The sequence below is a fragment of the Chenopodium quinoa genome, unplaced genomic scaffold, assembly GCF_001683475.1.
Source record: "Chenopodium quinoa cultivar QQ74 unplaced genomic scaffold, ASM168347v1, whole genome shotgun sequence".
NCBI lineage: Eukaryota > Viridiplantae > Streptophyta > Magnoliopsida > Caryophyllales > Amaranthaceae > Chenopodium > Chenopodium quinoa.
The window spans coordinates 6764050-6786046 of record NW_018742329.1 but is presented as its reverse complement, the minus strand read 5'-3'; the positions used below and the strand labels follow the sequence as shown (position 1 = coordinate 6786046).

Below are 21997 nucleotides of genomic sequence, written 5' to 3'. Positions count from 1 at the left end.
TTAGGGGAAGAAGGAGAGAAGTGTCGGCGCCGGCGTGAGGAAGGGACGGTCTAGGTGCTAACGCTGGCGTGAGGTGCAGCAGTTGTTGGGGGCTCCGAAGGTGCGATAGGCTGGCGAAAGAGTGGTGGTAAGGTGGTCGGCGGCTGAGTTGATTTTGAATTTTATTTTTTGAATTTTATCTTTTTTGTAAATTTTTATTTTTCAAGTAATCATGAAAAATATAACAGGTTGGTGATCGTTTGGAATTATTTTGAGTGATAAACCCCCAAAGTTCAGATTTTTTAAAAATAAGTTAAAATTGGGATTATTTTGAACGTACCGGCGAAAGTTATGATTATTTTTATCAATTTTTCCTTAAAAAAACCAAAAGGAATGTTAATTAGACTGCAATTTTAATTTTAAAAGATTGGCAAATTTTCAAAATAAAATCTACTTGTTGACAATCAACTAGAATTATGACTGAAGTTATACATTAGCAAGCATAAGGACTAAAGTCTAAATATAGAAGTGTTGCAAGTTGCAACTTGCAAGTAGTCCGTCTTCATAATAGACAATCATTTAGTATATGCAGACTGCAGTACCACTACTAAACCCTACACAAAATATATGCAGACTGCAGTACCACTAATAAACCCTACACGAAACACGCTACTAAATTACAAATGGATATTGCAAGGATGCAGGCCTACAATACAACCTTTAAAAGGCAAACCTTTGCACAATGCACATCTAATCTCCGATAATAATATCATATATATAAACCATTTCACGTTTTGTTCAAGTCTCTGTTGTAAGATACCCCTTAATCGCCTTCACCGTCCTGTAACTCCCATCATACATCCAATGTTTCTCATCGATCCCTGGACAAAAAGAAGACGACGAGTAAAACACTGTAACTTGTGAGGGATTTATTATACCAGGAAGCCTTTACAACTGGAGATTATGTAAATGATTGAATTAAAGTTCAATAAAACCTCAATAATACATGCATTTATGCAAATGATAAATGTATTACTGATGAAACCATCACAAACACATGATGAAACCCAGCAAAGGGGAACAAAACTGAACTGTCTAGCCCACCCCTGCTGTAATATAAGAATTGATTTACAAAAAGCTCAAATGCAAAATGACAAACAAAATACGATGAAAGAAATATGAGCTGTTCACAATTATCATAAAAACACACACTGGATTGTTCCAATTATGCATCAAATTTCCAATATTGCACCAAAATTCAAGTTAAGATGTTTATGTAATCAATCAAGGATAAAACAAGGGATAAAGACAGAGAACTAGATTTTTCGGAATCTTGTTAAAAAATGATGAAGAAAACATTAATAAATGGTTAACAGAAATAGTCACAGCTAAGAAAATCTAAGTTAAAAGATCAGATTCTACAACAGCAGAGCTAAACTAAGACTACAACAGGGATTCTTTGGTTCTTTTTCATATAAACTGAGCATCAAAACAAAGAATATAATTATCTAATTTTATTTAGGTTCTGCATTGCATTGCTTATTAATAAATATGGTATTTCAAGTGATCACTGATAAAATGATAAGTCAAGAATGAATGCTTATTGTCAAATTATAATGAAGAATAAATTTTTTTTTTACGCTGTAATTAACCAAAAAAAAAAAAGTTTTCTTCATCATTTATTAATGTTTTCTTCATCACTCTTCAACCAAACTATAATCATGTTGGATCGCACAAATATTGCAGCAATAGCAGCAGGCTACTGCAGATTAAAAGATAAATAACCAGGCTTCAGCTGATTGCTCAGATAGACAGAAAGATATTTTCCGAGGAAGGAACTTCATCAACAAGATCAAGACTCACAATGACATTCAGGAGGCAACTAGCTTGGAGTTCATTTAGCCACAACAATAGTCAGCTCGATGCAAGAAAAGTTTTAGCAATTGTAATTAACAAGACAAACAAAAACATTAAATCTTTTTATTCTAGGGTACCTTGAGAGTTCAGCATCCAAGTACCATGAAACCAACACTAATATACATGACAAATAAACATCAAGCCCTTAATAGAGCTAAGTATGATAATTTAAGAGTGATAAGTAAGCTTGAATTTGTGACGGTCATTAGATATTGAATTGTGTCAAGTGGTAGGGGGGCTAAGAATGTAGATTGGGAAACTTCTCTGAATTCCTCGGCTAACCCTTGAATTCTATACAGACTGGTTTCTAATGCTTGGCCAGTAAATGGACAAACAAAGAGAGTATTGGCGACCAAAGGCAGCAAATTATGCTAATTAGTAAGGCTTGTACGATAGATGAGACTTTCAAGGTTCCTGAAACTTTCAATTTTTAGAAAATTTCAGAAAGTATGAAATCGAGACAAAAAGCCTCACCAATTTCGTAAACATGTAAACCTATACAGTTTAGTTGTTCGAAACATCCTAACCAGTAATTGAGGCAACAGTTCAAATCAAGAGTGGTATAGGTATTCAGGCAACATCCAACCCGGAAAATCTCCAAATGAAAAGGTAATAAATAATACCAAATGGGCAAAGCCCCTAAGTTAACTTATTATGATGAATTGAGCCACCCTCTTGAGATCAAGACTTCTCACTATTCACCTCTTCCACTATCTCTCTTCATCAGTTGCCACTTATAGCAGAATATCTTCAGTTCTCTGTAGTTTACTGATCATAGCCAGCAGAGCAAGTTCTTACCTGTACTCTATAAACAGAAACTTTCTTTAGCTCAATGGTTGCTTTTCTTCTTGCAATTATCAGTCTGCTTAATTTTCCTCAAAACCCCTACTTCTATCTCTTGTTTTATTTTTATTTTTTTACTACGTAATTGAATTGTCTTGCCCAATTTTAATTTATATTTGTATTCATATCTGGTATATAGCAGTGGCAATAATGTTTATGGATCATATTTTCTCTCAATTTAATTGATCAGCTCAAAACATGACGGGTTTTTTTCAAACAACCAGTGACAGATCTTTTATTAAGCAACATTTCTAAATCTTGCTGAATGCTTGGGGCTAGTCGGGTCCTTCCTAGAAAGTTCCTTCTTCTTAATTCATTCCATATTCTGTGCCATCTAAGGTAATGCAAAAGGACCAGAAGCATGGTCGTTAACGTAATGGCATGTTGCAATTAGAAAAAAAAAAAAAAAAAAAAAAAAAAAAAAAAAAAAAAAAAAATGAAAATGGCGGAGGAAGAAGAAAACAGATGTTTAAAATGGTGATAAATCAGCTGACGAGGAACTAGAAAATGGAGGTCCACATTTATAGCTGTCACTCTTGTGAGTTTTGACCTTCTAAGGCTCATCCTGAAATATTTAGCATGCTACTCCCTCCATTCGTATTATTTGCACGCTTAACAGTTATCATTCCATATAACTGAATTATCCACCTAGGAGAAGATAGTGAGATAGAATCAAGTCTAATGGTTTAGAAGGAATCAACCAAAATTATACACATAGTCATCACACTACCAGGCCGGATTAGCATCCTTTGGTTGTGTATCCACCGTATCTTTGTTTCTTTCAAAGGCACAAACCTATCTCTTAAACAAACTAGATGTTGAAGATGTGTCCTAGCATGTTTAAGCTCATGTCCTTTACTGTATAGTCCAATGTCTTCAATTTCATCTGAAAATTTCTATATCTTTCAAAATGAGATTTATATTCCCCAACAAAATACCTCTCATTTGTGGGCAAACACACTCAAAACTTGGAACACAGAAGTTTAGAAGTCAGTACGGCCATTTGATCTTAAACTGTGTTTTGCTCAAATTGTCATTCATGTTGGACTTCCAGATTCTTTGGCTCTTAAGAGAAATGTTATCCTTAATAAACCCTCCCTAAAGACAAGTCACACAAATCAAACACCCTTTATAGAATTGATAGAAAAAGAAATTGCAAAAAAGGATGCATATGAAGGTTCAGATTCTTGCTTTAATGGAAAAGATAAAGTTAAGAGCAAATGAAAGCTCCTAGAACTTAAATAACAATAAATTAAGCAAGGAAAGAGGCTATAAGAGTTGTTCACAAATCAAACACCCGACTTTATAGAATTGATAGAAAAAGAAATTGCAAAAAAGGAGGCATATGATGGTTCAGGTTCTTGCTTTAATGGAAAAGTTAAAGATAAGAGCAAATGAAAGCACCTAGAACTTAAACAACAGCAAATTAAGCAAGGACAGAGGCTATAAGACTCGTTCACAACACATATTATCCTGATTCAGAGCCTCAACAAATAATATTTGCAGAGAAGAGATTTGAGATTAAAGCAAGATCATCAATTAGAGAGTTGGCGCCTAGCTCTAAAAACAACTCAAGAGGAAAATATATCTTTTCAGTAACATTTGACATTAAAATTCAAGCAGAAGTAATAGAATCCATCTACATAGATTATAGAAGGAAGGAAGGTTAATATATGGCATAAAATCTTTCATCATTGAAATATCAAATCTGAGCTTTATAATTTAAAGCAAAAAGAAAGAAGAATAGAAGATCACAATAGTAGAAAAGGTCCAAACCAACTGAAACCAATTCATAAAAATACATTAACTAAACTTTTGTGCTTTGCAAATTTTAGAGTTTAAAAAAGAAACAGAAACTTTTTGAGTTTTGGGTATATGGCATATAGATGGCATATCCATTGATTTATTTCAATTCCCTCTCGTTGACATATGAATTATTGAACATGTGGTTAGACTCAAGCCATCCATTTTTCTTTAGATACTTTAAAATAGACCCACTATACAAGAAAATTCCCAAGATATTAAGTCAGGTTGCTCTTTTGAAATTTTTGAATTTTAGGTTGTTGTTTGTCAAGACTTGATCAAGATTCAAATTTCCCAACAACAATCCAAGTAGGCTCCCTGATACCAAACATATCATGTCCAATTTGGCTAGCTCTATTAGAACTCTACTGAACCGGTGACCCCTAGGCTTTGAACTCTACTGACCCGATGACCCCTAGGCTTTGAACTCTACTGACCCGATGACCCCTAGGATATTAAAAAATCAGAGCTGAAACCACTACAATCAAGCTATTTAAAGCTTAGAAAGGTTTCAGGGTCAGCCATTTCATCCAAGCAACCCATGATAGCAGAAGCAGGTCTACAACAACAACCAAAGCAGGCTTAGACGGATAAGATCCTGTTAGAAGATGCCACAGGAAACTGCAACAAACTTAACCTTCTAAACACCTAAGTAACGACAATCTATAACATTGAAACACTGCTAGAAATACTTATAAGAAAAGGTACTTCTAGAACAGCATATAAACTTCAGATAGGTCACCAACAGAACAGATCTTAAGGTTTGCAAATTGCAATAGAGCAACACACTGTAACGTTGGTAAACTTAGCTCAATATGAATCAAGCATAGTTAGGTCTCTTTTGGAAGCTAACATTGAAATTACGTCGCCACAAAGTAAGAAAAGATGTACAACACTAATACTTACGAAGTATAAACTACGGTAATTACTCTCTAGTGCACAAAGAGAAACTGTGACCACAAATTATACTAATAGGTGTTATAATAGTGTGCAGTGAGATCGGGTAAAAATGATCCATAAACATATTCCACGCTTAATAGAGTCAACATTACATGGATTGCAACAAAACTATGGTTTGACATACTTCATCCCTCCCAAGCCCCTTGTCAAAATTCAACATACAGCAACAAATAAAACCTTAATCACAGCAAAAATACAAAGTTATGCAACCGAATTCACCGAAAATACAAACGACAAATAGAATGACAAAGCTTACCCAACAATGTGAGTACCTTGCAGTCTTGCACTTGTATTAGTTCCACTTCATTTGTTTACCACCTGAAATAGTAACAAGGCTATCCTTACACATAAAAGCTTTGTTAATTTCAGGAACACCACATATCTCAGCTTTCACAGTCGTTTTACACAATCGGTTGTACCATACAAGTTCTGATGTATCATCCTTCAAAAATAATACATCGTCTTCAGAATTCTTCCCATATGCAAATGGCACAACTTTCAAAGAACGAGTAACAACTGAATCCGATACATCCAACAACTTAACCCATGACTCTTTTACTCTATACTCCTTCATGATCCATACATCAACCGACGAATGCCGGTGATTTACAGTCAACAAGCACAAACATCCATCAATAGCTCCTATATCTACAAAATCATGTAATTTTTCTATTTCCCCACCATTGTAATCAGGTAAAGGCACATCCTCCACCCACCGCTCGCCACAAACATCGAAACAACCACAACGATGCTTGTTCATGGACGAGGTCCAGAACATACAATTGAGTTTACTACTGTTCTCAGTAACAGCCATATGCTGCAATATCACTGTATCTCGAGGTGATAATTTATCTACAACTAATCTCTTACAACTAGTGTTTGAGCTACAAACAATAACTTGTCTTCTATTGGCTTCATCGCCAACATCATATACCATAGCATCAAAATAATCAACAATTATAACAAGCTTATAATCATCGTTTTCGCAATCGAAACCAAAGCCAAAATTCAGGTAATTACCGAATGAGAGCAAGTCGGAGATGTCGAAATCGACGTTTTTGTAGACTCCAGTCGATAAATTGAACAATTGATAATAGCAGCAACTCTCGGTGTTGATTTGTACAAAGCAGATCAGCCCATTACATGAACTTAAAACAAAGCAATCATAATCATTGAATCGATGGCGTAACGGAAGACGGGTGACAGCTGAATTTGGGGTGTCCAAGTCGAGTGAGTAGAGTTGCTGGTCGGTTTTGTTGATGAGAAGGAGGTGGCGATTGGTGTTGGAGGAGAGATGAGAGTTGATGAATTCGGGAGTTGAAATTAGGGTTTTGAAAGATTTGCTGACGCATTTGAAGCGTAGAAGAGATTTTGCTGGTAATTTTGGAAGGATTTCTCTGGAAATTATCTCCCATGGAAGATGAAGCGTCGCCATTTTTGAAGGGTTTAATTGGAGAGTAGCAGAAAAGGAGTAAAATTAGGGTTTTCAGCTTACTGGATAACTGGATTTGATGATTATTCTTCAATGTGATTCATGTTCTTACCAATCCATCGAATCTGGAATTTGAATTGGACAAGTTGAAGAGTAGGCCTGATCACGGATCGGATATCCGATCCGATATCCGATTTCGAATCGGATATTCGAATCCGAAAATTTGCAAATTTGATATCCGTATCCAATCCGAAATGTTTCGGATATCCGATATCCGAAATTTGTCGGATCGGATACTTCAATTATCCGTTATCCGAAATTTTTAAAAACTATTTTTTAAAATATTATTTTTTCCGTTTATTATAATAAACTATTTCATTATACAATGTATTCTTTTCTTCTTTTTTTTTTTGGGAAAAAGGGAGCATATTAAATTACTTAATCAAACGGTTCATACAAGGCATCATCAAAAAATCAAAACCAAAGCTTCCCTGATTGTCTCTAACAGAACAAACAGAAATAGAAAAGCTAAAGCAATAAGAGATCTGCATCCAATTAGTTGCTACTGTCCTGAAGGTCTTGCTCATAAATATCATTCATTTAAGTTGGAGCAACATCATGTGGTCTTTCATCATCCTCCATATTAATCGCAAGCTTCCATGTCAATGTAATTGAAGTCAATATAAATTCTCCAATATCCCTCAAAATGACAACTAGTTCATTAGTTCCATAATTTTCTAGGATTTGCTTGCAAGCCACGATCCATCGCTTCTTCTGAGTTCTGATTACACAGCCTGCACCCGCCTCTCCGGAATTTCTCCATGATCCGTCATATTAACCTTTTGAGTACCTTGTTCTGGCCTCTTCCACATTTCATACTGGTTACGAATGGCTGGAGCTTTTCCTTTCCCCTGAAAAACAGAATTAGTGGCAACCAAATCGACCATAAACCTGTTAAGCATAGTTACAAGATGAAGCATAGCCAGGGCAGCAACAAGCCAACAACGGAGCAGCAACAACGGAGCAGCAAAACAGCAGGGCAGCAACAACGGAGCAGCAAAACAGCAGGTCAGCAACAGCAATATCAGTACAGCAACACAGCACCATCAATACATCAACACAGCACCTGGCAACAATAAAAAAACAGCAATAGACAAACTAAAAAAACAGCAAAGCAACACACAAAACCACTAAACCAATTAACCAAGCAAATATTAAACACACAAAAACATATTAAACACACATAAAATAATCTCTACAAAGCTCCAAGCCACTAAAAGTCCACAAACTCCAAATTAGTAAATTACACCACAAAAAACAAAATAAAAAAAATTACAACTTCATCTTATGTATCTCAAGCTCCAATCTCCAATCTTCAAGCTCATCTTCAATTTGTCACATGTAATCATCAACAACGTCACTCGAAGGTTGCTCAATAAGTGGTAATAACTCTACACAACAATTTTTAAAAAGAATATAGAATAAAAAATTAGTTAGAAGTTAAAACTAAATTATGCAAATTAATTAAAAAAAAACATAATAACTAATAAAATGTTTTACCTTCTTCAATTCTCTCAATATCTTCAAGATTTTCTTCAACTACTAAAGGACCACGAGTATTTCGCAACCAATCTTGAGCACATATCAAAGCTTCAACCATATTTGATGAAAGTGAGCTACGAAATGGATCAAGTACTCGTCCACCCGTACTAAATGCAGATTCAGACGCTACAGTGGACACGGGAATAGCTAACACATCTTTCGCCATAAGAGCTACTATAGGATATCTTTCCCCACGATTCTTCCACCAATCTAAGGCATCAAAGCTCTTTCCAATAGTGTTAGGTTCTCTTTACAAGACGAAAATGAAAAAAACGAAAGAAATCAACAGCAACTCAAAAACAGACTTCCTACATTCAAGATACTCAACAGCATTTCAAGTTTCAGATATACACAAATTAATCAATGGGTGATTCAAAATTTCATATAGCATTCAAGTATTCAAGTATTCAAAAAAACCCTAATTTCAGTAAGTTGTGAAATTTGTAAAGAAAGATGGAGTTTTACCTGAGCGAGAAGGAACTTGGAAGCAGTCAAGCATGCGGCGGCCGGCGAGAAGGAATGAGAGTTGAGAGAGGCAGAGAGGGAGGCGGCTGAGAATTTGAGAAATCGAGAATGAGAGTCTGAGAGAGACAGAGAGCAGAAGAGGAGGCGACTGAGAAATTGAGAATGAGAAAGAGGGATTGAGGTTTAGTGGTTTACTGGTTTAGACTTTAGTAATGTAGTCAAGATCATGTGGTAAATCCGTAAATTGGTAATACTAGTTAAATAATTCAAAGTATTATGATGATTAAATTTTAAATTCGATCACTTTCAAATTTATTTGGAAAATATGTACTCCGTATTTGTTTAAAAATCAAAACATTATACCCAAAGTTAATTCAATTCATGGGCATCCTTTTAGTTTTATTGATTATTGAATACTTTTAGTTTTATTGATTATTGAATACTCAATAAGGTAGGATATTAAATTGACTATTCGATTCGGTAAATCGGTAACGATAATCAATGATCACTCTTACTCATCATGATTGAGCGCAATTTATTTCTTGAAATTAATTCTAACTTCTAAGTTTAAGGTTTTGTTAATTACAGAGTAAATAGATCAGAAGTCATCTTTAAAAAGTACAGTAATAACATACATGATCTGATGATCGTTATATAATTACCATTAACCCCATAATACTCCATATGAATGACAATTAATTTGATTAACTTAAGTATTGAGAATAGCAAGATTTAGTGTCCAGGTAGTATTTGGTGTAGACGTGTAGTTGATAAGAGTATCACCTCACGACTTCATGGGTTTCGATTCCTACTGGCTAGGGGTGCTTATGATGCGAGTCGAGTTTTCATTTTAGTGTATACATTTGATGATACGAGTACATAAATAACATTTTATTTATTAATTATTAATATAAAAAAAAAGTTTTTTATCAAAATAATTTAATTTTTAGTGAATATGATATTATATAAAGGAATTCGAGCTTCTCACGAGCTTTCGAGTCGACTCGTCTCATTAACATTTCGAGTCAAGCTCACTCGAGTCGATTTTTGACCGAGTCGAGCTCGAGTAGCTCGTGAGTTGTCTCGTCTCATAATCACCCCTACTACTGGATGTGGTTCTTAAAAGCTGGAGGTTCCCTTATCTCCCCCACCCTCTTCCCAAAAGCCTGCTATACGTAACTAAGTTGGTTTACTTGAAAAAGATATTGATCTAGTATGGTCGTTCTCCTTACCCACCAATATAAAACAAAAACTAAAAAAAAAAAAAAAAAAAAAACTTGATATAGTAGGACATAGAGGTGTCATTCAAGTGTTTGGATTCCGTGAAGTTGGATCGAATCTATTTTTTAATTTGAGACATACAAAATTATTATTTCCAAATAAGTCGATATTTGAATTTAATTTTTGTAGATTGTATCAATCGGGTGAATTTTTGACACATCTAGAACTTTTTTTTTAGATTAAGGTTTGACACATCTAGACTAGTACACAACAAAAATACATAATTGGAGTTCAAATAGAAAAAAATACATAGTTGGAGTTATGTCGACATAAGTAGAAACAATTTAAATTGAAAAAAGCCCAAGATTAAGGAAAAACAGTGCCCATACAAGTTTACATTTTAGATTTTACTATTTTAGGCCCAAAAAGCCAAGCCCAGCTTAATTTTCGGATATCAATTCGGATACGGATATCCGATATCCGATTTTTTTCGGATATTCGGATATCCGAAATCTGAAAATTTACTATCTGAGTTGGTATCCGATATCCGACTTTTTCGGATTGGATATCCGATCCGAAAAAAAAATCGGATCGGATATCCTAAAAAAACGGATCGGATACGAATCGGATTTTCGGATATTCGGATTTTCCTGCACAACCCTATTGAAGAGAGCATGAGGAAGACGAACAATTTTGAAAGAAAATTGAAAAGGAATGTGATTACTGGTTAGGAATGGGGCTGCCCAGGTTAATAAGAATAATAACCTTGTTACGAGCAGAAGTTTATCAAGGATTATAATAGTCATTTCATTTTATAAGTTAGGGGTATTGGTGTCATATGATATATGGTTAGGGTTTATATGGTATATGGTTGTGTAGTTCCGCTACTACAAGACGGTCGTGTGGTTCAGGGTACACGACTATGTAGCTGAGCGCACTATTTTACTATGCGATATACACGATCGTGTGGGTTAAGGTACATGATTGTATGGTTTTGGTAGAGGTGATAAAAAATCAGGGTGAGTCGACCCCATGCATAAAAATCTTGTGCCCAAACCCGTAAAATAGTGTCGAGCTTTTCGGGCCAAAACGGGCTTTTTGGGTTTTTTCGGGGCGGGCTCGGGTTTTGAACTAAAAGTGCAATTTTAGCCTTGCCTAAACCCGCACATTTTTCGGGTTGGGCTAGCGAGGCCGGGGTTTGGCCTGTGTGGTTTTCAGTTTCTGTTTTGGAGAGTTTATACCCTTTAGGGTTACTTATAAGCTCATAGCCGGATCAGTTGAGTGAAAAATAAGAAATCTAATAGTGTTTTGTGTATTTCTCATATGTGACTTTTGAGAGAGATAGCATAAGAAACTCGAGCGACAATCAATTTATTTTTTGTGATTAGTCTCAAATCTATTCTGAATCTGTAATGTGTTTTCCCTAAGATTAATAAAACTATTACTCTCGCTTGCCCGTAGACGTATCCAACACATTGTTGGTGAACCACGTAGATATGTGTGTGTTTTTCTTGTAAATTCTACATTATCAATATGTGTTCTTTCTTGCATCTGTTATAACCCCATCTATACACAACTATGCTCATAGCGAAAAACACGTTATTTACAATCTTCGCAGTAAATTTTTATATTCCTTATAAAGAAAGAGGAGCGTCGAAATCAATATTTGGGGAGTCAAATTCAGTTCTCAAAAGACCTAATAATTACTAAATGAACAACATAAAACATATAGTTACAAATATGAGCTCTTTTTGGAGTAAGATCTCAACAAAATGCCACCATTGAGACATCGTCCTCGAGCTTTATTACCCGCATATTCGTTTTCATCTAGATATATGTGCTCATACAGAATAACTCGATCACACAATCTCCATTGTTAAACCTACCAATGCTAACTAAAGTAAGAAGATTGCTCGAAATCAATATTTAGATTGTCAGTCATTAAATCCACACGATCTCCATTTTGAAAACCACCAATTCTAAGCGGTAAGATCGTCCAAAATCAATATTTGGAGTATCAAAGTAAGTCCCAAGAAGAACCCTCCATAAGTCATAAAGTCCTAATACATCACCGTTAGACACAAATAAAATTGCATAACAACCTTTTATACTACTGAAAGTCTTACTAGTACTATTGAGATGTTTTTTTCATTACTACATTCATATATAGTACTACTGAGAATGTTTAGTAGTAATATATTACCTCTCATTAGTACTCTTAAAATGTAATTATTTACAAAACTGTCATTGTTATGTAATTGCTTGTGTCTAACCGTGAGGCCGTAGGATGGGCCATAGGCATTTCACATTGGTTGTAGTTACTAAAAAAAACAACCCATAACATGAAGTCATGAAGTCTTCCCTCGCAAAATATCGGTTAATGGAAGGCTAATTAATTAAGTTCGTAAAAAAGCTTTAATACTCTACTTACCTAAAAAATCCCACACTCTCCGTAACGTCGGTTCACGCGCCCCTCTCGATGTCACCCTTACCGGCGATCTCACGTTACGTCATCGCTTATCCCTCTTTCTCAAACCCTCTTATTCCTCTTATCATGCTTTACTCGTCGGCCGGCGCCTTTTCTCTCTCTTCTTTCTCTCTCCTACTTTCTCTCTCCTCCAATAAAATTCCTCCGATTACCTCCATAACTTCAACAACCTACCCTACCTCCTTCTTCTTCTTCATCTTCCTCTTCTTCCTTTGACTGATCTGATTGTTCTCAAGGTTTTTATCAATGGCGGAAGGTCCAGATTCATCGTCGCCATCTCTGGCGATGATTTCATCGTCTCGGCCTGTTCCAGTGAGGGAGGATTGTTGGAGCGAAGACGCGACGTTTACGCTGATCGAGGCGTGGGGACAGAGGTATATTGAGCTGAATCGAGGAAATCTGAGGCAGAAACAATGGCAGGAGGTTGCTGATACGGTGAATAACCGCCATGGACATGTGAAGAAAGCTCGGAGAACGGATGTGCAGTGTAAGAATCGGATCGATACTTTGAAGAAGAAGTATAAGATTGAGAAGGCTAGGGTTTTGGATTCTAATGGTGAGTATAAGAGTTCTTGGCCTTTCTTTGATCCTTTGGATCAATTGATTGGATCTACTATGCCGTTGAAGAAAATTTCTTCTCCTTCGCCTCCAATGGCGGTTCCGTTGATTGCTCATCGGACGCCGATGATTTTGCCTCAGAAGAGGCCGGCGCCGTCTCCGTCGCCTCCGGTTCCGACTCCGGCGCCGATGCGAGGTGATGAGCCGTCGTATTTTAGGAAGAATTATTCGGCGATTGCTGCTGCTGCCGCGGCTGCTGCGGTGGAGAGTGAGGATGAGGATGAGGAAGAAGAGGAGGAGGAGGAAGAGGAAGTAGAGGTGAGTGGAGAGAGTAGTGAGGCGGATGGGATAAGGAAGCTGGCAAGGGTGATTGAGAAGTTTGGGGAGGTTTATGCGAAAGTCGAGGCCGAAAAGCAGAGGCAGATGGTTGAATTGGAGAAGCAGAGGATGCAATTTGCCAAGGAGATGGAGTGTCAAAGGATGCAGATGCTTGTTGAAATGCAGGTGCAGCTTGAGAAGGTTAAGCGTGCCAAGAGATCCGATTCGAATGGTGAGATTACGCTTCTTAGCTTTGTTAATTTGTTTGATTTTATTGATTTGTTGATCATGTGAATTTTAGATTATAATCGTTTTATAATAATGTGTTTGAGGAGCATATATTATATTGAGGTGGATGTACTTGTTCAAATATGCAATTTGCCCCTTTGCATAAAGTTATTGTCAACTTTGATCTATTTTATTAATTGCATGCTCTATGGTTTGCTTGCTAGGTTTTGTTATGCTCAAAATTTTACGAAAATTATGTGGAAGGTTGTTTTGTGAGTGATGGCTGGTGTGAAATATACTTTGCTTTGGTGGCTTTGATGGTGATAAACTGATAATTCATAGTATTAGAGTCTTAGTTCGATGTTGTAGTTGTTCAAGTTTGTAGAGGTTTGGTGAGTCTGAGTACACTGGTAGAGTTCATGTGCTTCTATTTCTTGATGTTCGCCATTCTTAATATGATAGGATTGGCTGTTGATATTCTCCTTAGGATCAGAAAGGTTGATGAGTTTATTTTGTTTGTTTTTATAATTTTATTATTCGGGTTACATACGATTGTCAGTTAACATGATTTTTATCAACATAAATACAATCCTTGAATTTCCTGTCATATTTCTCATTGATGTCAGGAGGAACTAACCTCTCTTTCATGCTCTCTTCAACTCTTACAGGTTCTTGCTTATCTCCCTAAACATTATTTTGTCAAACATCAAGTTAATATCCTGTTTAATCTGTAGTATGTTGTAGTTAGGTTCTAATATTTTCAGAGTTCTCAGGCATACATTGAGGGGCCGTTTGGTTGGGGGTATTTAGGAAAGGGAATGGGAATCAATTGGCCCGATTCCCTTTGTTGATGTTTGTTTAGCACTTTCTTTCATTCCCTTTACCCCCTCCATTCCCCAAATTCCTTCTAAGTCCATTCCCCACCCCCCCCCCCAGTTATTTCCATTCCATTCCCTAGCCACCCCAACACCACCACATCACCACCTTTACACCTACCAACACCACCGGAAACCAGCCCACCTACGTACCTGACCATCGCCGACCCTACCCCGACCACCGCTGCCCCACCCCCGATCCTCGCCGCCCTCCCCTTCCCCGCAAAAGCAACCACAACCCCCGCAAAAACAACCACAACCCCCGCAAAAATAACCACCACCACCCACCCAACCCTTCCTATCGCCGTTAAACCGCCGCCTAGCCCTCCCAAAGCCCCGTCCCTGCCCCTCCCCTCTCCCTGCAAATCTGCCCCTCCCCCATAAAGCGTCCCATAACCACCGCAAAACCCTAAAAACTCTTCTCCCTCCCCTTAAAATCGTCAGCCGCCTCTCCCACCACCCTCGAAATCCGTGGGGGAAGGGTTGTCGACGGTTTTTATGGTGAGGGAGAATGGTTTCTAGGGTTCATTCGTGGCTGAGGTAAGTTTTACGGGGCTGAGGGAGGATTTGCGAGGGGCGGGGACAGCCGGCGAAGGGAGGCGCACGGTGAGGGAGCAGCGGCGAGGGGTTTGGTGGCTGGGTGGTGGCTGGAAATGGTGGAGAGTGAAAGTGTAGGTGGCTGTGTGGTGGTGGTGTGGTGGTGGGACTCATTCTCTTTGTTGTAAAACAAACATCATACACAATTTTAGGTAATTTCATTCCATTCCTTGTCTTTCCCTTTGTTCATTCCATTCCGATTACCCTGTGCGAACCAAACGACCCCTGATTATTGTTGACTGGTTTGTCTTTGCTGAACTTCCTGTTCATTCTTTTCAATATCACTATTTTTGTTCTTTAACTTCACTGAATGACGGGTTACTTTTTTTTCTTTTGTTTTTCTTTTTCGGAGGGGGTGTCGTATGTGTGATACGAGTACATGATTAATGTTCTTTGCCTTTGTTGAAGTTTTTTGATGTTATTCAGCAGCTCCATATTTTCTGCTGTGTTATGTACATGGAATTGAAACTTGTCCATTCCGTTAGGAAGCAGCTGTTCTGTAGCAGAATCTGGATTTGCAATTTTCGAAAACCCCATTACATAACACCTGGCATATACTATGCTTTTCTCCCAGTGTTGATTGTTACATAATGATGACCCATCATGTTAGGTGTTTATTTTATTTTTTTTATTTTTTATTTATTTTTTTTAAAAAAAATCTGTTATGTCTGTTCTTTTATTTAAACTGACCATATATTTTTAGTAATTATGTACTATGTAGTTTATAAAACATTATATATTAAGTAAATTTTATTCGTCCCCAAATATGTTGTCCATTGATATTATGATTAGATTTGGTTATATTCTGTTGAAAGAATACTTTTTAAACTCAAAAAATGTAAGCAAGGTTTAAACCATGTCTGTTACAAGGTGTTTCCGCGATATTGTAACCTTTACGCATTGTTTGGATAGCATAGAAGGATGGAAAGGAAGGAGAGGAAAAGATGAGGAAGGAGAGAGAGGAGGGAGGAGGAGATAGATGAGCTCCATATTTCCTTCAAATCTCTCCTATTTTGGAGGGATTGTAGATATTAAAGAGAGGGAAAATGGATCTCTCCCTCTCCTTCCCTCAATCCTTTACCTAGACAAGAGTAGTTTTCCTCCTCCCTTTCTCTTCTCTTCATTTCCTTCCATTTCCTTCTATCCAAACAAATGTTACTGCAATTGTAACCATATCCATGATTTATTTCTATGGTTATTTGTCCAAGCTTCTTTAGCTTCTGTGAAGGGAATTTTATTAAGGGTGGATATTTGTCATTTTTTGGGCTGAGAGATGTAGCATTATATAAAATATTAGATCCCAGAGGCATTTTCCGTTTTATGAGTCTAGGACTCTAGGTTCACTAGTATATGTTGTGCTTACTGATGTTCTTAAATGAAGACCACCCCCATCGATCACAAATTACAATGTTAGTGACATTGAATTAAGGTGCAGGGTTTTTTATTTTTATTTTTATATTTCTTATCTTTTTAATTTTTGGGTTTTGACTTTTGAATCTGAATTTGGCAGGAAGATCACTTACATTATGGGTCTATTGATTTGTTTAATTGATAGATTGAGGGAATCAACTACCTTTCCATCTCTTTAGCATTATGATTTTTTGATATAACTTGTTGGATAGGGCTAACCATATGTTGAGATTAACTTTATTTTTGGAGTTATTGCACAACCAGGGGCAATCAATGCTTAATCTCTTTGCCGTATCTTGGGATCATCTGAGATCTGACATATCATGACTAGTTTTGTCAAATAGGCTTAAGTTTGTTAGGAAATTAAATTGTTTGCTCTCTTTCATAGTGATTGCTGCCTATCCTCTCTTCCTCTCCTCTTCTCTTTACCTTTGTTCTATTTTTCTTTGTCACTGCTGACACTTTCCACCTAGTTGTGCTGTATTTTACGTTGCTGTAATTTTGTTTGAGCAGCCTATTTCAGTTTGAGGCTTGAGTACAAGGAATATCGTCCTCGTTTTTATGAAGAAAAACATTATTGAAGGTTTTGCAACAACAATATTGCTGTACTGCAATTTTTTTCCATTAGTGTGTTCCACATGTAGTGAGGGTCTTTATTGAAGTTTGTAGCTCATTTAGGGGAAAAGCTCTGTAGGAATTGAAGACTGAGATTTCAGAAAGGTTACAAAGGTCGAGAATACAGGAAAAAGGGCTTGACAATTTTATTTATAAACGCTGATTCAAATTTTACTGCAACCAATCTGTGGAACTTTTATTTATTTGACAACATATTTGCTGACTGGGGTCTGCGTGTTGCTTTTCCTTGGGAACATGGGAATAGTATAGGACTTATGATGGGGTGCATTTACATGCCTCTAGGCTATATCAACCTTTTTTATGTAGGGATAGTTTTATAATTCTATCAAACCCCTTATTTGAGGATGTAATTGTGATAAGTGCAAAATGATGCCGTTACCCAGCCTTTCAGTCCTTCACTAAGTTATAAAGATTATCTGACTACATGGTTATAATGTGAACTTTGAATTAGGCCAAGTTTGGAAGAACTAGAGAAGTGCCTATATTTAGGGTTGTTTTGTGACTTTGCTTGTAATTTTTTCATTGACATATATGCGCCATGTCTTGATGAAAAGAAACGTTTTTGCATTCATAAATAATCTCAACTATTGTTGATTAATGGAAAGAGTTATACTCTATACACAAAAATGTACATTTATGATCCTCCATTATGATGATATCTCGGACATTTATGGGGCCACTTTAATCCTGTCCTTAATGTTGTTAGTCTTGATCAATTAGCATTGTGTATTTGTCGTAATTGGGATCTTTGATGTACATCTTCCTTTGTGGGATCGTTTTAGTTGTTAAATGTGAATAATGAGTGAGACGCAAGAGAGAAGAAAAAAGAAGTGTGTAGTTTATGTGGGAATATTTGGAAAAGGAAAGTGTGAAGTTTATTTAGGGACAGAGATAGTAGCAGTATGAAATGATTCTTTTCTGAAAGTGAATCTGTTATTGTTATTTTCTGCATTAGTCAACATGAATTGTGAAAGCTTTGATCATCAAAGTCATATCTGGTCCTACTATTTGATAACGGTGATCAGGGCTAATCATCAAATTCAGATACGTTCAGATCAGGGCAAATCAAACTTTGATGAATTGTGAAACTCTAATCATCAAAGTCATGCTGTAGATGCTAGAACTAGGGTGCATTAGATTCCCAAGTGCTAATAGGATCATCTCCAAAGTTTATTTTTTACCTTTTTTGTTTAGTCATTGGCAATGGTGCCTGTAAACCTAAGTGTGTACCTGGCCAACCTGGGGAAACAAAAGTTGTTGCTGGGATAAGAATACATGATTTACCTGGCTATAGATGTATAAAGTAACCTTTGGCTTGCTGAAATCTTTCTTAGGTCTTGCAACAGCTTATTGAACGTTTTTTTTTTTTTTTTTTTATTTTTTTTTTTTTTTTAATTTTTTTTTTCTGTTAATTGATTTTCTTTGAATCAGTTGGAATGAGGAAATTGATTGTTTATAGTTGCATTCTCTAGCAAGTTTTGAGATCCTTTGGGTATTGACAGTGTTAAAGTAGAAATTCCCTGTTACTGTGAACTCGTAAGTTTGAAGAATGTGAATCATTAAGCTTTATGCATTGTTATATATAGAGCTTACATTGGTCTGTCTTTCTCTTGCAGATATGTATAGCTAGCTTCTTTGGGGAGCCACACTTGAAGTCTGATTTATGAGGTAGCCTGCAATTTCTTGCTAATGTATCAAATCGCTTTTGGGAAAGTTAATACCAGTAATTTTAGAAGTGCCGTGGACAGGAAGGTAGAATGATTTGCAAACTACAGTAGTTTGGAATGTTATGATGGTTTAACTTCTATTTGCTCTCTATTGACTCTTGATTCTTAGATTATTGCCCGATTTGGATATGATAATTTGTAATTCAAATGTTTTACAAAATGCTAGACGCTAGTAGGTCTTCAGGAAGCTCACGTCGGTCATGCTTCTTTTGAATGAATGTGCAGTTGGATTATGTTCATCTTCTGTTTAAATGTGGACACACAGGTTTGGCTAGGATTGGGTGTGCTTGATTTGGGAGGTTAACCTGTGGAAATCTAGGGGTTGGTAGCTCGGTATGAAAGTCCACTGTATTGTCTATCTATCTTTCCCATAAGAAGTTTTACTCGTTTTCAACCAAACAATGATCTCAACTCCTTCATGATGACTGTGTGGATCAATTCTTTTCTTTGGAAATTTTGCTCCTTATGTTCAACTAGATTACCTTTTAGGTATCCATAAGTTGAAAGTAATTTTTGAAGATGGGGAGGGGGGAGGTCCTTGAATTATGAGCTCATGTTATTTTGACTTGTTGACAAAATAAGCTTAGGTAATGTATATACAATTAGGCAAAAGTTAATGAGCGCCTCCGGGGCGTTAGATAAGAGAATTAAAAGTGTAAATATTAGAGTAAAATTAAAATTAATTACACCGAATGACGCGTGATTTTGTTATGCATTCCTTATCTAACGCCCCAGGGACTAGCCAAGAGAACGATACACCACTTTGATGGAAGCCGATGTGAGTAAAATACTACCCCTTCAAAACTCGAGTGCCATGACACGAAAGGTGAAAACCAACCCTCACCTCTAAGGCCATCTCAAGGCCCTAACCCTAACAAACATTGAACGTCCTGGGATCCATGACCATGAGCTACTCTCCCCTTAGTAACTCAATACCAGACATCTCCCGATTAGGAGAATGTCGGACCTTTAAGGAGTAAATTGATATCCCCCAATTCATCTAGATGAGGAGCCTTCGTCAATATTTGATTACCAATGATAATGGATGGACTGGCCATCATCACCAAACACGTGGTTGAGGAATTCTCTCTAATCCCCAACCTAACCCACACCTCCATGACACTCATAACTGAAGAAAGGAATCCCACATCTAAAGCAGACAATACAATGAGTGAATTGCTTGGAGAATCTTGAATTGGATCTCTAATAAACTCTTCCATCATCCCTAAAACAAAGTACCGACCACCACAATTCACTGGTGGCACACTCCGACAAAGGACCCAAAATTCTAAGACATAATATTGGATACTACAACCTAAACCCCAATCCCATACTTGAACCTCACCACTAAAAAGACCATCATTCCCTCCGGAAAAATTACAACTAGATTGAAGCACTCATAGTACTTTAAGCCCCATCTTTACAATTTGAGTCCATTTATATTTGGACATTTTGTGAAAAACTACTTTATAAAACACTTTTTTTTTTGCGAGAAACTCGCTAATCAAAAAAATGTTGTAAGAAACTACTTTATAAAAGGGTAAATATTGTAAGAGACTACCATTGGTCGAAAAGTGACTTTCATTTTTCGGCGTTGACCATATCACGTGACTTTTAATTCATCATATTCCTCCTTTTTTCTTAATTGGCACGTGACATGGTCAACGCCGGAAAATTAAAGTCAACGATGACTTTTCGACCAAGGGTAGTCTCTTACAACATTTACTCTTTTATAAGGTAGTTTCATTACTACATTTTTTTAATTAGATAGTTTCTTGCTAAAAAAGTGTTTTATAAGGTAGTTTTTTCACAAAATGTCCTTTATATTTTTACTTTATATTTTTATAAAAAATTAATCAATATTATCCATTTAACTTAATAGTAGATGAAATCCCATGTAATGCACGTTTTTTTTATACATAAATCTTATGGAACGATGATTCTCAGTATAACTGTATAAGACTATTGTAATAGAAAATTTTATCAGAATGATCATTTAAAATGGTTGACTCTGTGAGAAAGGTCCTCATATTAAAAAAAGTTTGCATTACTATACTACTATTATTATTTGGAGAAAATATATTGTTTGAATAAGAATTATATAAAGCCTTAGAAAATCAATCAATAACTATCTATATTTTTGTGTATGTTTGCGCTCCCGCACACCAAAAAAAAAAATCACACTTTCGTGTTACCTTTTTCTCGACTAGGTGATTGCTTTATATACTTTTTACTTTTTTTTTGAGGGAACATATATTTATTTACTTTATTCTTTTCAAATACTAGTTAGATTTTAATTGCATTATTATAATAAAGAATGTTTATTCCCGTAAAATAAAAATAAAAATAAAGAATGTGGTACAATTTGAGTTAAGCCTTTTAATTTTAAGTTCCTTATAAATGACAAAAATAGATAAATAAGTAAATTTTAAGTTCCTTATAAATGACAAAAATAGATAAATAAGTAAATTTTAAGTTCCTTAATATAAGTGCTTGTTTTTTTTTCTTCCTAAAAATCATGATTTTTTTTTTTTTTATTTTTTTTAATCCTGTTAAAAGTTTATTCAGACCTGAAATAGATAATATTCGGTAAAAATAAGTAACTTTAGTATAGTAAGTTCAATTTGGTAAAAATAAGTTCAACTTAGCAAATGTTATTTATATTTAGTAAAAAAAAAGGTTAGTTTAGCAAATATAAGTTATGTTTAATAAAAAAAAAGGAGTTTAAATTAGTAGATTTCACAATTTCAAAGAACAAATGTAATAGCAAACCAGGTCAGTAAAAAAAAGTTTTCTGAAGAAATCACTAAAAAAACATTTATATTCAGTAAAATAATTCAATTCAAGCAACAATAATTTAAGTTTCGTAATATGAGCTAAAAAAAACCTAAATAAAATTTTTTTATAAAAAAATAAATGAATGAATAAGGGCACATCA

The 21997-nt window shown here is 35.9% G+C and overlaps 2 protein-coding genes across 4 annotated transcripts; one reads left to right on the top strand and one right to left on the bottom strand.

Annotated features, from left to right (window-relative positions):
• Positions 1–468: 468 nt before the first annotated feature.
• LOC110691169 (F-box protein CPR30-like) lies at positions 469–7053 on the bottom strand. Of its 2 annotated transcripts, none has more exons than XM_021868091.1 (2): positions 5759–7053; positions 469–860 (listed from the first exon to the last, which is right to left on the bottom strand). In XM_021868091.1, the coding sequence occupies exon 1, from the start codon at positions 6935–6937 to the stop codon at positions 5795–5797; it is 1143 nt and encodes a 380-aa protein (XP_021723783.1). In that variant the 5' UTR covers positions 6938–7053; the 3' UTR covers positions 469–860; positions 5759–5794. The 2 variants fall into 2 exon arrangements, with proteins under 2 accessions (XP_021723783.1, XP_021723787.1); XM_021868095.1 differs by having other exon boundaries at positions 5775–7053.
• Positions 7054–12550: 5497 nt separating this feature from the next.
• On the top strand, positions 12551–19298 carry LOC110691158 (trihelix transcription factor ASIL2-like). Of its 2 annotated transcripts, XM_021868078.1 has the most exons (3): positions 12551–13818; positions 14441–14482; positions 18949–19298. In XM_021868078.1, the coding sequence occupies exons 1-3, from the start codon at positions 12957–12959 to the stop codon at positions 18960–18962; spliced, it is 918 nt and encodes a 305-aa protein (XP_021723770.1). In that variant the 5' UTR covers positions 12551–12956; the 3' UTR covers positions 18963–19298. The 2 variants fall into 2 exon arrangements, with proteins under 2 accessions (XP_021723770.1, XP_021723774.1); XM_021868082.1 differs by lacking the exon at positions 14441–14482 and having other exon boundaries at positions 12565–13818.
• The last annotated feature ends 2699 nt before the right edge of the window (positions 19299–21997 follow it).

Bases quoted from the DNA above. Each gene is read 5' to 3' on its own strand.
- LOC110691158 (XM_021868078.1), top strand. From the start codon at position 12,957: ATGGCGGAAGGTCCAGATTCATCGTCGCCATCTCTGGCGATGATTTCA. The intron at 13,819-14,440 runs GTGAGATTACGC...CATTGATGTCAG, and splicing joins CAAGAGATCCGATTCGAATG to GAGGAACTAACCTCTCTTTC.
- LOC110691169 (XM_021868091.1), bottom strand. From the start codon at position 6,937: ATGGCGACGCTTCATCTTCCATGGGAGATAATTTCCAGAGAAATCCTT.